Source organism: Suricata suricatta, chromosome 7 (genome assembly GCF_006229205.1).
Source record: "Suricata suricatta isolate VVHF042 chromosome 7, meerkat_22Aug2017_6uvM2_HiC, whole genome shotgun sequence".
Taxonomy (NCBI): domain Eukaryota; kingdom Metazoa; phylum Chordata; class Mammalia; order Carnivora; family Herpestidae; genus Suricata; species Suricata suricatta.
The window spans coordinates 118,325,100-118,342,168 of NC_043706.1; the positions used below are offsets into that span (position 1 = coordinate 118,325,100).

Sequence of the window (17,069 nt, forward strand, 5' to 3'; positions counted from 1 at the left end):
AGGGATTCCTCTGCCTTTATCTCCTGACCTAGAATGAAGCAAAGCATTCCTAAGCTCACTCTTGTATGGAAAAGCAAAGGACTGTCCCTAGGTGCTTTGAAGTGACAAAAAATACTCTAGTCCCAGTTGTGGGCACCTTCCAGTATTCTGAAAAATCACTGATTTCTGCCAGACACCATGGCCTGAGACCAAGCATCTGCGCATGGGAGATGATCACCCACAGTCCCACAATGAGAGACAGAGAAGAACCATTGGCTCAGTTATGATCATGTGATAATGAGCATCACGTACTATTCATATTGCAAGACATCGCTTGTTTATCAAGTTAAAATTTATTAGAAATGTTTTCTTGTCTTGTGGAACACTCACAGAACATGTTACTTGCAATCCAAGGTTTTACTGTAACTGGAAATGGCAAAAATGAAGTAAATACACAAGACAATTTTAAACTCTATGTTATCACTCTAAAAATTTTTACCTAAAACAAAAGTAGTATTGTGTGGAATATATTTGCATACAGTATACTACAGAATTCATAGTATATGCAAAAGTTAAATGTATGACAACAATAAAACATGAAGGAAGAATTAGAAGTACACTATTATAAAGTTCTTATTACATGAAAAGTCATATAATATTTGAAGGTAGATTATGATAAACTCATGATGTGTATTGTAAACCCCATGTTAAACCCTAAGAAGTTTTAGAGAAGGACCTATAACTATTAAGCTAATAGTGGAGACAGTTGTAAAAAATAATGATTTACCTCAACATAATTAAGGCCACATAGAAAAATCTACAGCCAAAATCATGGTGAAAAACTGAAAGCTTTTTCTCTAAGATCAGGAATAAGACAAGGATGCTTACTTTCACCATTTCTATTAAACACAGTAATAAGAGTTTTTGTTAGAACAGTCAAGAGAAAGAAATAAAAGCCATCTAAATTGAAAAGAAAGAAGTAAAATTAATCTCTCTTTGCCAAGGACATGATCTTATATGTGGAAGCCTTTAAATCAAAGTATTTCAAAATCATATTAAATGTAAATGGTCTAAGTGTGCGTGCATGGCTCAGTGAGTTGAAGCACCATGTTGGGAATTGAGTTTACTTAAAAAGAGAGAGAGAGGAGAGGGAGGAGAGAAGAGAGGGAGGAAAGGAAGGAAGGAAGGAAGGAAGGAAGGAAGGAGAGAAAGGGAGGGAGGGAGGGAAAGAAAAGTAAATGGTCTGCACATCCAAATTAAAAGGCATATTAGAAGTGGTAGATATGTGAGAGACTTTGAGGAACTCACTAGGTCCAGACCTTGTGACCTATTGGATTTAGGGTCAAAGAAGTTTTCTGACTTAAAGTTCTAGGATCTAGTTACTTTCTGTATATTTTCAGTGATGAATTTGTCTATGTTTCTCCCTGTGAATTTATCTTTAAAAATTTACTATTCTTTTTTTCAAAGTAAGATTATGACCTCAACCAATATATCTTTTTTACATATCTAGCATGAGCACATTTTTAACACAAACATTTGTATTATTTATATTATTAATGTATGTATTTGCCAAATAGCATGAAACTCCTCTGTAGGGAGATATGAATCAAGTTCTTGGTGCATGTCCCTACTTTTCTTGCACTTATTTTTATTTCAGTTATCTATTGCTATATAACAAACTCTCCCACAACTTAATGGCTTAAACAATAATTTTCTTTGCTTACAATTCTATGAGTCAGCAATTTGGGCTGGACTCAGCCAGGCAGTTCTGTTGGTCTCACCTTGGGTCCCTCATGTGACTCCCTCTGGTCATCTGGTGACGTAACTAGAGCTGAATGGTGTAAGGTGGCCTCATTCACATCTCTAGGGTGTAGTGCTGGTTGTCATCTGTCATCTGTGTCTCCAGATGACCTCAGTCTTCTTCACTTAGCGGGTGTAGATTTCCAACAGGGCAAGAGTAAAAGCTGCCAGGCATCTCCAGCGCTAGACTTAGAAGTTCACACAACGGTCTCTCTGTTGCAAAGCAAGTCATGAGGCCAGCTCAGAGTCAAAGAGTAAGAAAAATAGACTCCACTTCTTGATGGATTAGCTGCATTGAATTTATAGCCATTTAAAACCTATCACGTTAACCTTTTGTTGGTATAGTCTGTAGTTTAAGTTATTTTTGACATATTTATCCTTTATTCTCACAATTTGTGGTCAGGTTTACTGATTGCATGTTAATTTCACCCTTTGTTCATATTTTATTCTCTTAGAAAGTATATTTCTCTCACCTTTCAGAAAGTACCTTTCCATCTGTTTCTAAAAACTTGTTGTCTCTTGTAATCTTAACAGCCATAGGACTTAGCTGACATTACTTTAGGTCTTTGTGTCTTAATATATTCTTTATCTTAAAAGAGATTTATCTGAGTTCTTGTATTTGTAATGCCTTTTTCTTTTTAGCTTCTCTTTTCTTAGAGATCTGAAAAATGAGATCCAAAAGCATTCTTATATTATACCTCCTTTCTTCTTGACAGGCGTAAGATCTTGTCTTTAAAGGTTTAAAACTTGACAAATAAGTACCTAGGGTCATTCTTTGAGGATTATTGCTGAGAAATGCTCTATGCCCTCTCTTGTTAACCAGGCTGAAGTTATCTTTCAGTTCAGAAAATTTTTCTTTGATTTTTCCCCCTCTGATCATGATTTGTACAGCCCTGGCATTTTCTCTTTTTTCTCGTATCCTTATTACTTCTAAATTGGATACCCTTTTTCTGTTTTCGGGCATATGATTCTAGACCTATAATATACCCCTTTGTAGAATTAGAATTTTCTGTATTAATATATTTTTAGAATTCTTGACTTTGTGTTCTGCAGTATCAACCTTGCTCCTTTGAATGCTCATTGACATTTAATTTAGTGCTTATAATCTGAGTAGAGGTTTACGTATTGTTACCCATTCCTTTTGGGTGATGGTTATTTCTCTTTTTAATCCCTTAAGGTAGACATTATTAGTTCATTCCAAAATATAATCTCTGTATGTTTCATGAAGCTTACCTTTTTTTTTTCTCATGATGAAATTGGGAAATTATATTCAGAAGAAAGAGAAAAGATTACGCATGGCCCTGCCACTTTGGAAAGCATCTCTGGGACGCCATATTAGTGTGTTTCTTTTCAGTCTTTTTTTAAGAAATTTTTATTTGAAGTGTAGTATCCCTGTTGGAAAATGCACACATTTTAAGTGAGCAGCTCAATTAAGTTATCAAGAAAGGACCCTGCCTGTGTAACCTCATTCAGGTTAAGATACAGAGCACTGCCAGCATTCTAGAAAACTCTCTTGTGTTTCCGCCCACATCTTGCCCCCTTATCCTTCTCCAAAGTAATTACTCTTCCAGTCATTTTCCATATGTATATATATTTTTCATAGTTGTGGTTATGTAGGTAGATTTATCTTCTAGGACTCCTAAAATTCTTGATAAATATAATCTCAAGTGGTGGATATCCTAGGTTATCCGTGATAGGAACATGTATGCACTCGAAAGATTTTTTTTTACTAGGCCAAAAGAAATTTTGTATATTTTCATTTTGTTTCAGTGGAAGATGCTTAGATTTGGTTCTGATTTAAACTAGTTCTATAGATGTTTTTTTAAAAGTATCTTTGACTTTGTTGACATTTTAGTAAGAAAATATTAGCAATACAGACATATGTTGAAACATCATTTTGTACACCTAAAATTAACATAATATTACATATCAGTTAATCTCAATTACAAAAATAAAATTATAATTAAGTTTTTAAAAATCAGGTATCATTTAAAATTTCAGCTCAGGAGTGCCTGGGTGGCTGGCACAGTCAGTTGAGCATCAGACTCTTGATTTCAGCTCAGGTCATGATCTCAGGGTCCTGGGACTGAGCCCTGCATCAGGCTCCACACTGAGTATGGAGCCTACTTGAGATTCTCTCTCTCTCCTTCTCTCTCTCCCTTCCTCCCCTCCTTCCTCTGCCCATCTCCCCTACTCACTCTCTCAGAAATAAAAAAAATAATTAAAAAATATTCTCTTTCTCCCTCCTTCTGTCCTTCTCCCCCACGCCCCAGCTCTCACACTCTCTTTCTCTCTAAAAACTAAAAATAAATTTAAAAAAACTCAGCTCATATTTTGATTCAAACTTTTATTCCTACAATCTTAGACACAGGTTGGCAATAGATAAAAATATTTTGAAATTCTCAGCATGAGGTTAGAAAATTCGGTTTTAGAAGAAGACCAGTGTTATTGGTAGTTAGGATACCCATATCCTTTTCACTTTTTATCTGAGGTGATATTTTCTGCATGTGTCACTGGCTGGCTGTAGAGCTGAAAAGAACATGTGCCAGAAGCTTCCAGTGTCCTCAGGCATTTGTCTCTGTTGTTTCCTCTTTGATGCTTTCATAGTTGTGTGACTTTTAGCTTAAAATTATATAACAAGGGTCAGTTTTCCCCCAGCTGTCAAGCATCCCCAGGCTCAGCTTTGTAGGATCTTGGACGCATTCCTAAGGCGGGTGTGTTACCTTGGGTCTACTGCCTGCTGTGCTCATGGACAGTCCTTGCAATGAGAACTTCCAGAATTGTTCCCACCTTAGTCTGCTGCCTCTGGGATCCCAGTCCTGGATCATACACTTTTCTTACTCATTGTCATTGTTTCTGAAAAACCAGGCAAAATTGCTGACTTGGCACACTACAAATTACTTTTAGAAAAACATTTCATCTGGGCCCTTGGTCCTAATCAACTTAGCTTTGAAGTTGCTTTGATTTTCTCAAAAATCAAATGTCTTGTGCACATTCTTCACATCTTTTCTCAGCCTTCCATGGTGTCACGGACACCCTGGACATTTGACCTTACTTCCTACTTAATTGTAAAAACAGACAAAAATGAAAATCTTCTTGGGGTGCCTGGGTGGCTCAGTCAGTTAAGCAGCCAACTTTGGCTCAGGTCATGATCTCACAGTTTGTGAGTTCAAGCCCCACATCGGACTCTATGCTGACAGCTCAGAGCCTGGAGTCTGCTTCAGATTCTATGTCTCCCTCTCTCTCTCTCTTTCTCTGTCCCTCTCCTGCTTGTGTTCTCTCTCTCTCTCTCTCTCTCTCTCTCTCTCTCTCAAAAGTAAATAAACCTTTAAGAAAATTAAAAAAAAGAAAGACAATCTTCCATCTCTGTTACCTCAAAATATTTATGTTCTATCTCTGTTTCCCCCTCTCTCCAGAGGGCCACGGATTTTCTCACCAGCTTCCTCTTCCAGGTCTTTCCTCCCTCACTTGTACATTGTGTTTTAGATCTTCGTTCAGTTCTATTCTCTATTTTCGAAACTCACTTGACCTCACTGTCCTGTCTCCCTACCAGTAAATTTGGGTTTTCTTCCATTATTAGACATCAAGAATTAGCAGGTTTCCCTACTGCTTTTAGTTTCTCAAAATCATCATTCTCTGTTTAAGCCCCTATGTCAGTCTCCCTTTCATCATTCAAATGAAGTCCACAAAGATCACCAGAAAACTCCTGAAAACCAAGTTAGCCTTTTCTCAGACTCATTTCTTCGTTACCTATTAGTTTAAAGAAAAACCTTCCCCACCTATTGCCTTAATGCTGATTGTGCTAACCTCATCTTCCTAACCTCTTTGCTGAATGTCTTTATCTCCTTTGCCAGTTTCTTCCTTACAATCCTTACAAAGGTAGACATTCTTCAATATCGGATTCTTAGTCCTCTTACTTCTATGTGCCTTTTCCTTGAAGCTGTCATTTAATTATATGCTAGTGACGCTTGTCCCATTTATCCAATCGCATTTACTGTATGATCTCAATAGATGTCCTACTTTTCTCCGGTATTCCTAATTGACTGCATAACAGGCCAGGCCTGAGAAGTCATCCTAGATTTTTATCTCCCTAAATTCAAGTGGGCATCAAGTTGATGAATTTTTCCGCACCAGTGTTCTCTGAAATCTGGACCATTCCCTTCTAGCACTCCTGCCTTAGATAAGCATTTATTAGTATCTCTGCCGCAGTTACTGCAATATTCTCCTAACTGGTCCCTGAGCTCTTTTCCTGATCCCACTGATTTTCAACACTGCGTGGGGGGAGCGCTTTCCATAATGCAGATCTGCCCTTTGTTGGTGGCTTCATTAAAGGTGGGGACAAGATAAGAGTCACCATCTTTACTACTGATCATCAACACGGTTCTAAAAGGCATAGCCAATGAGTAACAGAAGAAAACAAAATGGGATATAAATATCTTCTAAAAGGTAGAAATATTGATATATTGTTCTTCATATCGATTCCATATGATTGTCAATGTTATCAGGACATCAACTTTAAACCTATTGAAAATATTGAGAGTTCAATAAGATGAGTAAAAATAAATGTACAAAAATGAATACTGTAGATGTCAGTAATCATCAGCTAGAAAATCAAATGGGAAAAATTACCTTTGTGGGGCAGTGACTGTGCGTGCATGTGTGTGATACGCAGAGGAATAAAATTTTTAAATTTGCAGGATTCTAGATAAAGAAATTATGTATCTTTATCAAGGAGCTTTTCAAAAAGATTAGAATAAGCTAACAGACCTGCCATGTTCCTGCAACAGAGTTCATTGTTGTTGTTTTTTCTCCTTGGGGTCCTGTTTTATGCATTTCTCACCTCATCAAGATACCGTGTTTGCCTCCCAGCAGATCTTTCTCATTTTGGAACTCATGGTCAGGCACTCCTGCGATGCTCTTTAGCTACTCTGTTACCGGTCTGCCACGCTAGTTACCTGTCTGCTTTAATTTACAAATCAGCACAGTTAAATTATCTTCCGGAGAGTCTGAATCTTGCTTTTAAGATTCACTATAATCTGTATTGCTTTCTTTCTTTTTTAAAAAATGTTTATTTATTTTTGAGAGAGAGCGCTTATGGGGTAGGGCCAGAGAGGGAGACAGGATCCAATGCAGGCTCTGCACTGACACCAGAGAGCCTGATGTGGGGCTCAAATTTACGACTATGAGATCATGACCTAAGCCAAAGTGGAATGCTTAATGGACTGAGTCACCCAAGCACCCTGTATAATCTCTATTGCTTTCTAATTTTATTTCCCACTATCCTATGTAAACCCTCTATTACCCACCAATTATAAGTTGCTAATTGTCATCTTCATGTTTCTTCTGCCTGTACAACGTACTTCTGCCTTTCAAAGTCCAGAACAAGTTCTTCTCTTCCTTCTCTCCTTTCCTTTTTTTGTGCTTCAGTAAATATTGAGTGCCAATTCCCTGCCAGGAGATACATGGTAGATTAATGCAAACTACCTGACATATATGTACTAAATAAATATTGAATGAATGAGTGAATGAATGAATGAAAAGAATTTTTTTTAGTATATCTATCAACTCTTTCCTTACTTTTACTTAAACTCCCTAATCATTAACATGATCAACTATGTTCTCTATAGTCACTTCCACCAAGAAGTTGGTAGAGCAAGTAAAGCATATTCTTTCTCTAGCCCAGAATTTAATATCCTTTGACATAATAACCAGGCTGCCTTTTCCAAATTTAGAATTGACTGTTAGAGATTTTTTTTTCATTCTCTCTATATCCTTCTGCCTGTTTCTTTTGTTCATTTTTACTAAAGAGGCCATATGTCATATAGATAATTACAGTAAATTGAACAAGTTTCCCAAGGGCAAAAGCAATTGTCCACAAAATTGAGAGAAAAGAGTATAATGAGAAAAAAGAGTATAAATAGGTAATGGGAAACTTGTCAGTACGCTAAGTCTCTTACTGGGACAATAGGAATTCTTTCCTCTATTAATAGCCATATTCTATCATTTGAAATAAATTACCTTATCAGTGACCTGTGTAAACATTTTAATACAATGGAAAGAACTGATTAAAAAAATTAAGGAATATAAATGCATTTTCTAAATTACACATGTGTTTTAAGCTATTTTTAGTACAAGGTTTCCTTTTCTAAAATTTGCATTTATATAACCATTATCATTCTGGATGTTCTATCAGAGGTCTCATTTGGTCCACCAGTGGTATATTTTTATTATAAACTTTCTAATGACTGGATTTGTTTCTTTAATAATCTTGGACCTGCTGTAGAATCTAGCCAGTACTCTGCATATAGGAAATCCTGAAATATTTGTGCCATCCAGTGGCTCCCAAGCATTTTATGTTTTAAAGAATTGGCATAGAAGGAAATTTACATTTCTAATTAGTGTGCTTATTCTTTAAGCTTAGAAATCCTCATTTTGCTTTTAAAAGTGAAAATAAAATAAAAATAGAACTTATGTGGAATTTTATCCAACTAGTTATCATTCACTAGGTAGAAGATTGAAGATTTTAAAAATAATGAAGAAGATTCTGTCTTCAGGTTTTACGTTAAGTAAAGAAATCTAACATTTCGACAGACTGCTTTTCCTATAATGTTGATAACTTTAGTTCTGAGTTTTAATGAGAAGATTTGCATTTTGATGTCAGATTAAAGGAAATTCAGACAGCATAGGGATGACATGTACTACAGCGGAGGCTTGCAGGTTAAGGAATCAATTTTCCACTTGAATATCCTTGGGCAGAAGAGGCAGAGCCTGGAGGTCTGACCCTGTGACGTCCACATGCACACTTGCTGTCGGGAGAGAGGGTCAAACAAGAGAGGCGTGGGCAGCCAGCCTTCAGGAAACCCTGGGTGGGGGCCAGACACGAGTCAGAAAAAAGCCTGTCTCCAAAGATAAAGAGTTTCATCTGAGGAGTTACAATGCAGTTTAGTTGCCTTAAAGCTAGAGCTTTTAGTCTTTCATTTATTCGTGTTTATTCCACTGCCTAGAACACTTCCCTTCTCTCCCACAAACAGCAGCAGCAACAATTGCTGTCTGTCCGAGGCATACTTCTCCTTGAAGCTACAGTGTGGGTGATATTTCCTCCTGGAAACATGCACTTTCCTCCCGTTTGGTTTAGTGACCCTTTCCCTCCTTGGACTGGACGGTATCATCCCTCTATCATTGCCCGTATCTCACTGCATTGTTGGTGTCTGTTTACTTATTCATCTCTCTGCTGGACTCCAGGTCTGTGGGGTCAGTGATGAGGACCATCTTGTTTACTGTGGTGTCCACAGCTTACTTCTCACAGAGGACATGCTCAATAAGTATTTGTTAAATAAATGAATGAATTCATATCTATATGAATTGTGTTTTATATGACTTTGTAGTGCAGAGGAATATCTGACGACCAGTTCCTGAACATAAAAGAAAGCTCTCTGTGAAGTCTCTTCAAATAATATTCATGACACTCAAAAGTTCCTATAAAACTCATACAACCTATTGCCTTCACCGGGATCTCTGACCTCATACCTGACGAGGTGCTCCTCACCGTGTGTGGTGAAAGCAGTGGAGGAAGACCGCTGCTCATGCATGGCTTCATTCATTCGTTCATTCGTTCATTCAACAGTATTTACTAAAGCTTTACCATATACAAAGCGTAAGGAATACAGATTTGATCAAGAGAGATCATTGCTGACTCTAAACAAGGAAAACCCTACTCAGGTTTAATTATATGAAAGTGTTTGCATCCGTACATGAAGGTTGTTAGAAAACAGAAACTGTATTAGCCAGCATGCCTTCCTTTCCGTCCTGGTCATTATAAAGCACAGAGCCTAATTTATTGCGCAAATGTTGTAACGTGTTCAGCTCTAATGCCTGAAAGCTTTGGCTCCATTTGTCCCCTTTGAGCAAACTTTTTCCCCCTAAATCTGTATTTTGTTTTGCCCTGTGCATTAATCTGAAAACCACTTCAGTCCATTTAGAATTCAACAGGATGGCATGTCTGGGTGGCTCAGTCGGTTAAGCATCCGCTCTTGGTTTCTACTCAGGTCATGATCTCAGGGTTCATGAGATCGAACCCTGCTTAGGCTCTGTGCTCGGCATGGAGCCTGCTTAGGATTCTCTCTCTCCCTGTCTGTGCCCTCCTCGCTTACATGTGCACGCTCTCTCTCTCTCTCTCTCTCTCTCTCTCTCTCTTTCTCTATCAAAATAAATAAACTTTTAAAAAAAGAACTCAATGGTGCAAATACCAAATGAAATAAATAAAAATATTGGTTTTAACCATAGCTTACATGATTAATAAAGCTTTCTCATTTGTTTAAGTAGAAATTCTGGATACTGGCTCAGGCAGAACAGGAAGCTACATAAACTCTGGGTGTAAGGATGCTTCAGGGAGGGCTACTGTTTTCCTTAAGGATGGTTCAGTCGTGTTTCTTTCTTTTTAGTTCTCCGCCCAATTCTCTATCTTCCTACCACATATCAACTACCAGATTTGAACCTTAGATTTTAAATAAATGTGAAAATATGGCACAAGATATTTTCCATTATATTAGTGACAAATGAACTTCTTTCTCAGGAAGGGAAGAGAATTCTCCCTCAAGAATATTTGAATCCTGGGGCTCCCAGATGGCTCATCCAGTTAAGTGTCTGACTTGATTTCAGCTCAGATCATGCTCTCATGGTTTATGGGTTTGAACTCTGCATCGAACTCTGGGCTGACAGCGTGCAGCCCGCTCGAGATCCTCTCTCTCTCCCTCTCTCTCTCTCTCTCTCAAAATAAATAAATAAATGGGGGAAAAAAGGATATTTGAATCCTGCTAAATTTTGGGATTTTTTAAGTCAGCAGCAAAAAATTTTTGCATATGACAAAAACCCAGGTAAGAAAATTGATATACATCAGGGGTTCTGTATCAGAGGTTCTCCATTCTGGCTGGATATTAGAATGTTTCCTAGGTGATGATAATACTTAGCTGGGAAATGCTCTGGATTCACTCTTTTGAGAATCTGAAGAAAATGATTGATTCTCTCTACGCTCCCCCCGAAATGTATATACACACAAAATGTTGCATATATAGACTCTCTGAGTTCCCTCTGTGGACTTGATTTGAAGGTCCCAGGGCTGACGTTCAGCCTGTGATAACAATGAAGCTGACCCCAGTACCACACTTTGAGAGCCAGTACTTTGAGGAGAGGGACCAGCCCTCTGTGTGTTCGTTCACAAGTCCCCAGGTGATTGAAAAGCACACTGCAGCTTGAGAACCACTGCCCTAAAGAAACGCTTCCAGAAAACTACAGATGAATAGTATGTTTTTGGCTTATTGAAGGTTAGATGTTTATTTTTAAAACAGCCATTGGAAGAATAACTTTGTATCTTTTGTGAAACCACTCTTTTGGCACTGAATGACTTTTGTGATGGAAACATACCGTATGTTTCTCTTATAGCCAGTCAACTGCTAGGAAAAATTTTATCTCTTCTGACAAACTGGCAAAATGATCATGATATTTGCGTTTCTTACATTATTGTTTGCTTTTTTTTTTTTTAACCTCTGCTGCCAGGAGATGTTGAGCTCAATTTCATGCCCAATTTTAGCAATTATTCTTAGCTTTTTTTCCTAGTATAATTATCTGCCTATTCTAGCATTTCATGTTTGTTCTTTTAATGACATGGCTTTTCTGTGACTGTGTTATCTCCTGCAAGAAAGCAAGTGTTATTATGCCGCATAGAAATAATGGTTACCCTGCCGAGGCAAATAAGCTATATTCCTGTATGTGGCCTGTTAAAGGATAATTTCAAAATAGCGATCATGACTCTCACACAGATGTATCATGAACATGGGCCAAAGATTTACGTAACTCATGATAGATTTTACAACTAGCTCAGAAGAGACAATCATTAAATTCTGAGATAAATTTACTAATAGGTGCAAAACTGGTCAATATCCACAGGACAATAAAGTGTAATGGTTGGAATTCTCTCTGGGGGATAGGAGGAAGCATCAATTGCATGTCCTCAGGACAACGTTTGTTTGCAACTTTAATGCAGGAGAATCATTTGATTACTATCAGTTTCCTATGACTTTCAGAGTTGTAAACTAATCCAGTCAGAGACCGTGAAAAGCATAGACCCCTATAGAATCAGGTAATCCTGTGGGGCCCTAGGACGATGCCAGAATTTCCCTGAAACAACATGTAGCAATCTTTTTGCTGATGGCCATCTTTCAGTTTTCCTGACAGTGAGGTATTGGGCAAGGAAGTGAGTTCTCATATAGGAGACTGAAACTGAGAAAGAGGATCTTTGGTAGATGAGAAAGGAGATACCCTATTATTGTCTTCTCATTCTCTATCCCGAGTCTGGCCTTGAAGGACTCATCATAGCCAAGAATGCCTTTGTGAAGATGGGAGGGAAAGATGGCTTTTGTCGTGAAAAAGCAGGATAGGAGCTAGGAACGATTCCTCACTTTGTTCCATCGGCTAAAGAATGAGTCAGCCTCTTCCTGTAAAGCAGATTGTTTATTTTCACGTCATTCACTTTACTTTTCCATCTTTTGGTCTTTTTGTTAACCCCTTATTTTTAGCAAAGTCTTTTTTTTTTTTTTTTAATGTCTTTCAGGCTAGCCTCAGATGGGTAGTAAGGGACATAAGAAAGAGCCTGTGTTTACTCTCAGTCACAGAATTAAGTGGAGCCTCCAGAGCCCATTGAGTGGCGGTAGTCATTAATGAAAGCCCTACCCGCCACCGCCAGGGACGTCCTTCCTTACCAGGAAGTCTGCTGTGCCTGCCTACCTCTGCGAATCAGGAGCCTCCTTGTTGGTTTTGTAAAGTGCTTTCCTTCTTACATTATTACTATTACTATTATCATTATTATTTTATTTTATTTTAATTTTTTTTCTGATGTAAACAAGTATCATTATTACTTTAAATAGGCTCCATGCCCAGCACAGAGCCCAGTGCTGGGCTTGAATTCACAACCTTGGGATCAAGACCTGAGCTGAGATCAAGAGTTGGTCACTTAACCAACGGAACCACCCAGGCATCCCATTATTGTTTTTTATTGTAAGCTTTAAAAAAAAATTTTTTTACGTTTATTAATTTTTGAGAGACAGAGCACAAGTGGGGTAGGGCAGAGAGCAAGGGAGACACAGAATGGTAAACAGTCTTCAGGCTCTGAACTGTCAGCACAGAGCCAGATGCGGGGCTCGAACTCGTGAGCTGTGAGATCATGGCATGAGTTGAAGTCTGATGCTTAACCTACTGAGCCACTCAGGCACCCCGATTGTAAGCTCTTTTAAACTTGTAGCTGGGGGTTAATAAATTAGTTAATGGAGAAATATTATTTGCATTAATTTGAATCAACTATTCATAATTCTGTATCATTGCCATTTGGGGCGGTCCTCTCGATTTATCAATTAATTTATAGATTTATGAGCATTTGCTTATTCATTGGCCTTGACATTTGCTAGTTATTATAAGTTTGAGTAAATAACATACGGAAAGGCCTAGCACTTGAAAGAAATATACATAGATGAGGTAGTGGTCAATTAATATAATGATCTTTGTATCCCATGACATAGAAACTTATAATTCTGTCCTGCTAGTATACAGAAATACAGTTAATGTTGTATATTAGTCTTACTCTCCGAGACATTGTGATACTCACACAGTTCCTGAGCACCATGGACTTTCTTCACTTCCTGTTCTTATGATTTTTTTAGATTTAAATTTCCTTGTCTCCCACGTCTACGCCTAAAAAGGGCCAGTGTGAACGTCACAAACACAGCCTTTGTGACGTCTGCTGACACCACCCCACTTGGACTCAGATGGTCCCTCCTCTGAGAGCCTCCAGTAGAACACTTTCCACTTTGGGTCTTGTGTGAACCATTCTGTGAAGGCAGGAGCCGTACTCTCTCTCCTTTCTATCCCCACAGTACCTAGCATGGTGCTCTGGTTCCCAGTGGAGGAGTGGGTTTTTTCAACATTAACCTTGAGACATAGAGGGGATTATTTGGTTTGGGGGTGAGGTGGGGCTGAGGTGAGGCTGTAGGGGGCAGGAAACCCTTACAGGCAACTTCAGTCAATTGGAAACAATCCCTAAAATGTATCTTAAAAAGGGAAAATAGACCGTCTTCCTATTTAAAATTATGCTTACCAATGGGTGATCTACTCTCACTTTAAGTGACTTTGGCTTTTGCTGCCTATCTGGAATGTTTGTAGATTATGTTTCTTTTCCTTCTTTTTTTCTTTTTTAAATTTATTCTCAAGTTAGCTAACATAGTGTACTCTTGGCTTCAGGAGTAGATGCCAGTGATTCATCACTTACATACAACACCCAGTGCTCATCCGAACAAGTGCCCTCCTCAATGCCCACCACCCATTTTCCTCTCTCACACCCCCCATCAACCCTCCGTTTGTCCCCCATATTTAAGAGTCTCTTATGGTTTGCCTCCCTCTCTGTTTTTATCTTATTTTTCCTACCCTTCTCCTCCGATCATCTGTTAAGTTTCTCAAATTCCACATGTGAGTGAAATCATGATTTCTCTGACTGACTTATTTCACTTCACATAATACCCTCCAGTTCCATCCATGTCGTTGCAAATGGCAAGATTTCTTCTTGCTTCCTTTTTGTTTTCTAGGTGGCTGATTGTGCTTGGGACGAAACGATAAAGATCTATGATCCTGTTTGCCTCACTATGCCTGCTTGAGACCCGCTGCTCCAGTCAGAGACAAAGGACATTGACTGGGAACGACTTAACGGGAAATAAACTAACTATTAATGACATAGATATTATGCTTTTATATGCTATGCAGATTTCAAATTTGAAAAATTGACCCTGGAATCCGTTGTTTTTTTTTTTTTTTTTTCTCCCCTGGAATCAGTTTTGAGGCAGCTGATAAAGACTTTGGCTCACTGTATAAGCCTGTTACATAAGCCATATTTCTTAAAATCCTAGGAAATAATTGATGTGATGGATTATCTTGCAGTATCCATTAAACTGTAATCTCTGCGTTGCAAAATGGATTAAATAAGGGAGGTCGGTAGATTATATTGATAGTGATATATTTCATTTTTAATTTGTCATTTTTGATGTAAAATATAATCACTGCTGTTGGTAAAAATCAAAATAAATTCATCTCTTGATTACTTATGATTTTATGACACCCTATCAAGGTTGCTTTTTCTAACAGTATATATATGAATACAACGCTGTATATAATATAGAGGTATCTATGGTTCAGTAACAGGGCTCTAACATAGATTTGATTTTATTCAGCAATATTTATTGAGTATCTACTGTGTTCTTGACATATAGACTGAATGAGACTATCTCAAGGATGGGTGGCATGCTTTAAGAACATGGAATGCTAGGAATTAAGAGCTTACATATTTTTTTATATTTATTCACATCTTTTTAGATAGTATAACCTTGACTCTATATTTATCTTTCCTACTTTTCTACCATCAAATTAAAAAAAAAAAAAGGTCACTGGGAAAAAAGTCGTGGGTCCTACCAAGTTTCATGCAGTTGCTCTTGAAACTGGCCCTAGGTAATGCTATTAAGACCTCCTTAGTACCTCCCTAAATCTCCTTGAAAAATCCCTTACTGCAGATGACCTATAAAAACAAAATGGATGGAAAGGGAAAAATTGGTAAAACAAGCAACTATATGGTATTATATTTTGTCATTAAATTTTTAACAAGTTTTTGAGGATTTTTAATGTTTATTCTTTTCTGAGAGAGAGAGAGAGAGAGCACACAAGCAGGAGAGGGGCAGAGAGAGGGAGACACAGAATCAGAAGCAGGCTCCAGGCTCAGAGCTGTCAGCACAGAGCCTGATGCGGGGACTTGAACCCACTAACCATGATCATGACCTGAGCAGCAGTTGAAGCCCAACCCAGGCGCCCCACTGAGGATTTTTAAAAAGCAAAATCTACTTGTAGTAATCACAACAAAAATAAATTAGAATATATTTATATTATCTAATTTACATTGCATATTTATTTATTTGTTACAGAAAAAAATTGATAGCTTACAGCATACAAAAACAAGATCACATAAAAGATAGAAGAAAAGGAGACATAAAGTGAAGCCAAGAGTGGGGCCTAAAAATCTGTGCCTCAGGGCGCCTGGGTGGCTATGTCAGTTAAGCCTCTGACTTCCGCTCAGGTCATGATCTCACAATGTATGAGTTTGAGCCCCACGTTGGGCTCTGTGCTGACAGCTCAGAGCCTGGAGCCTGCTTCTGATTCTGTGTCTCTTCTCTCTGCCCCTCCTCTGCTCACGCTCTGTCTCTAAAAAATTTTTGTAGATCTATGTGTCAAAGTCCTTTAGGAAGGCACCTGGGTGGCTCAGTCAGTTAAGTATGTCTTGATTTTGCCTGGGGTCATGATCTCCCAGTTCATGAGTTTGAGTCCCACATCAGGTTCCATGCCGACAGTGTGGAGCCTGCTTGGAATTCTGTCTCTGTTCTGCCCCTCCCTTGCTAGCTCTCTATCTCTCTCTCTCAAAATAAATAAATAAACATTAAAAAAAAAAAGAAAAGTTGCTCCTAGAAACATAATTGGGAAGGCTGGTTGAGTACACAGTTCAGTGCCCAAGACCTAAAGGCAAGGACTTCATCCTAGTCTCTAGTGTGGTACCTAGTACCTAGCACCACGGTTGGTGCATAGAAGGTAGCTCTGTAAATATCTGTTAACGGTCTTGGGGAAAAGTACAACTTTTTTTTAATGTTTATTTTGTTTTATTTTTTGAGAGAGAGAGAGCACGTAAGCAGGGTAGGGGCAGAGAGGGAGGGAGAGACAGACTCCCAGGCAGGCTCAGTGCTGAGAGTGCAGAGCTTGATACTGGCCTCTACCCACAACCTTGAGATCATGACTTGAGCCGAAATCAAGAGTCGAACGCTTAACCTACTGAGCCACCCAAGCGCCCCAACTCTTTTTGCTTCTTAGACCAATTAGTACAAATTGTTTTTGAGAAGCCCCATTAAGAGGACACTGCTTTTTTAGAATGAATATAATGTAAGGAACAAGGAACTCAGACACATCTGTGGGTGCTCTCTGTATCAGCCAAATGTATAATACACCTTTAAAAACACCTACCCTAGATCACATTTACAGTGTGAACTTACATTTACAATGAAATGAAATTACTTATCTTCCTTTTAGAATGCAAGAGAGTTTATTAAAATAATCTGTCATGTATCTTTTGAAGAAAATACTTGTGATTTAAAACCTAACATCTCTTGATTTTTCCCCCCTGAATTTTGAGGATGTTAGGGATATGTGAAACAGTAATTCCG

At 38.2% G+C, this 17,069-nt stretch overlaps 1 protein-coding gene and 1 long non-coding RNA gene across 2 annotated transcripts in view; one reads left to right on the top strand and one right to left on the bottom strand.

The window, feature by feature from the left end:
- The window catches only part of PEX7 (peroxisomal biogenesis factor 7), an 85,550-nt gene extending 70,624 nt beyond the window's left edge, over window positions 1–14,926 (top strand). Inside the window, exon 11 of the mRNA XM_029943235.1 lies at window positions 14,406–14,926. Coding sequence (XP_029799095.1) covers window positions 14,406–14,474 — 69 coding nt within the window. The 3' untranslated portion in view covers window positions 14,475–14,926. The remainder of the gene's footprint in view (window positions 1–14,405) is intronic.
- Window positions 367–13,713, bottom strand: LOC115295577. The gene is made up of 4 exons (XR_003910475.1): window positions 13,433–13,713; window positions 7,086–7,227; window positions 1,761–1,992; window positions 367–405 (listed from the first exon to the last, which is right to left on the bottom strand). It is a non-coding gene; the product is annotated as an uncharacterized LOC115295577 (long non-coding RNA).
- Window positions 14,927–17,069: the final 2,143 nt, after the last annotated feature.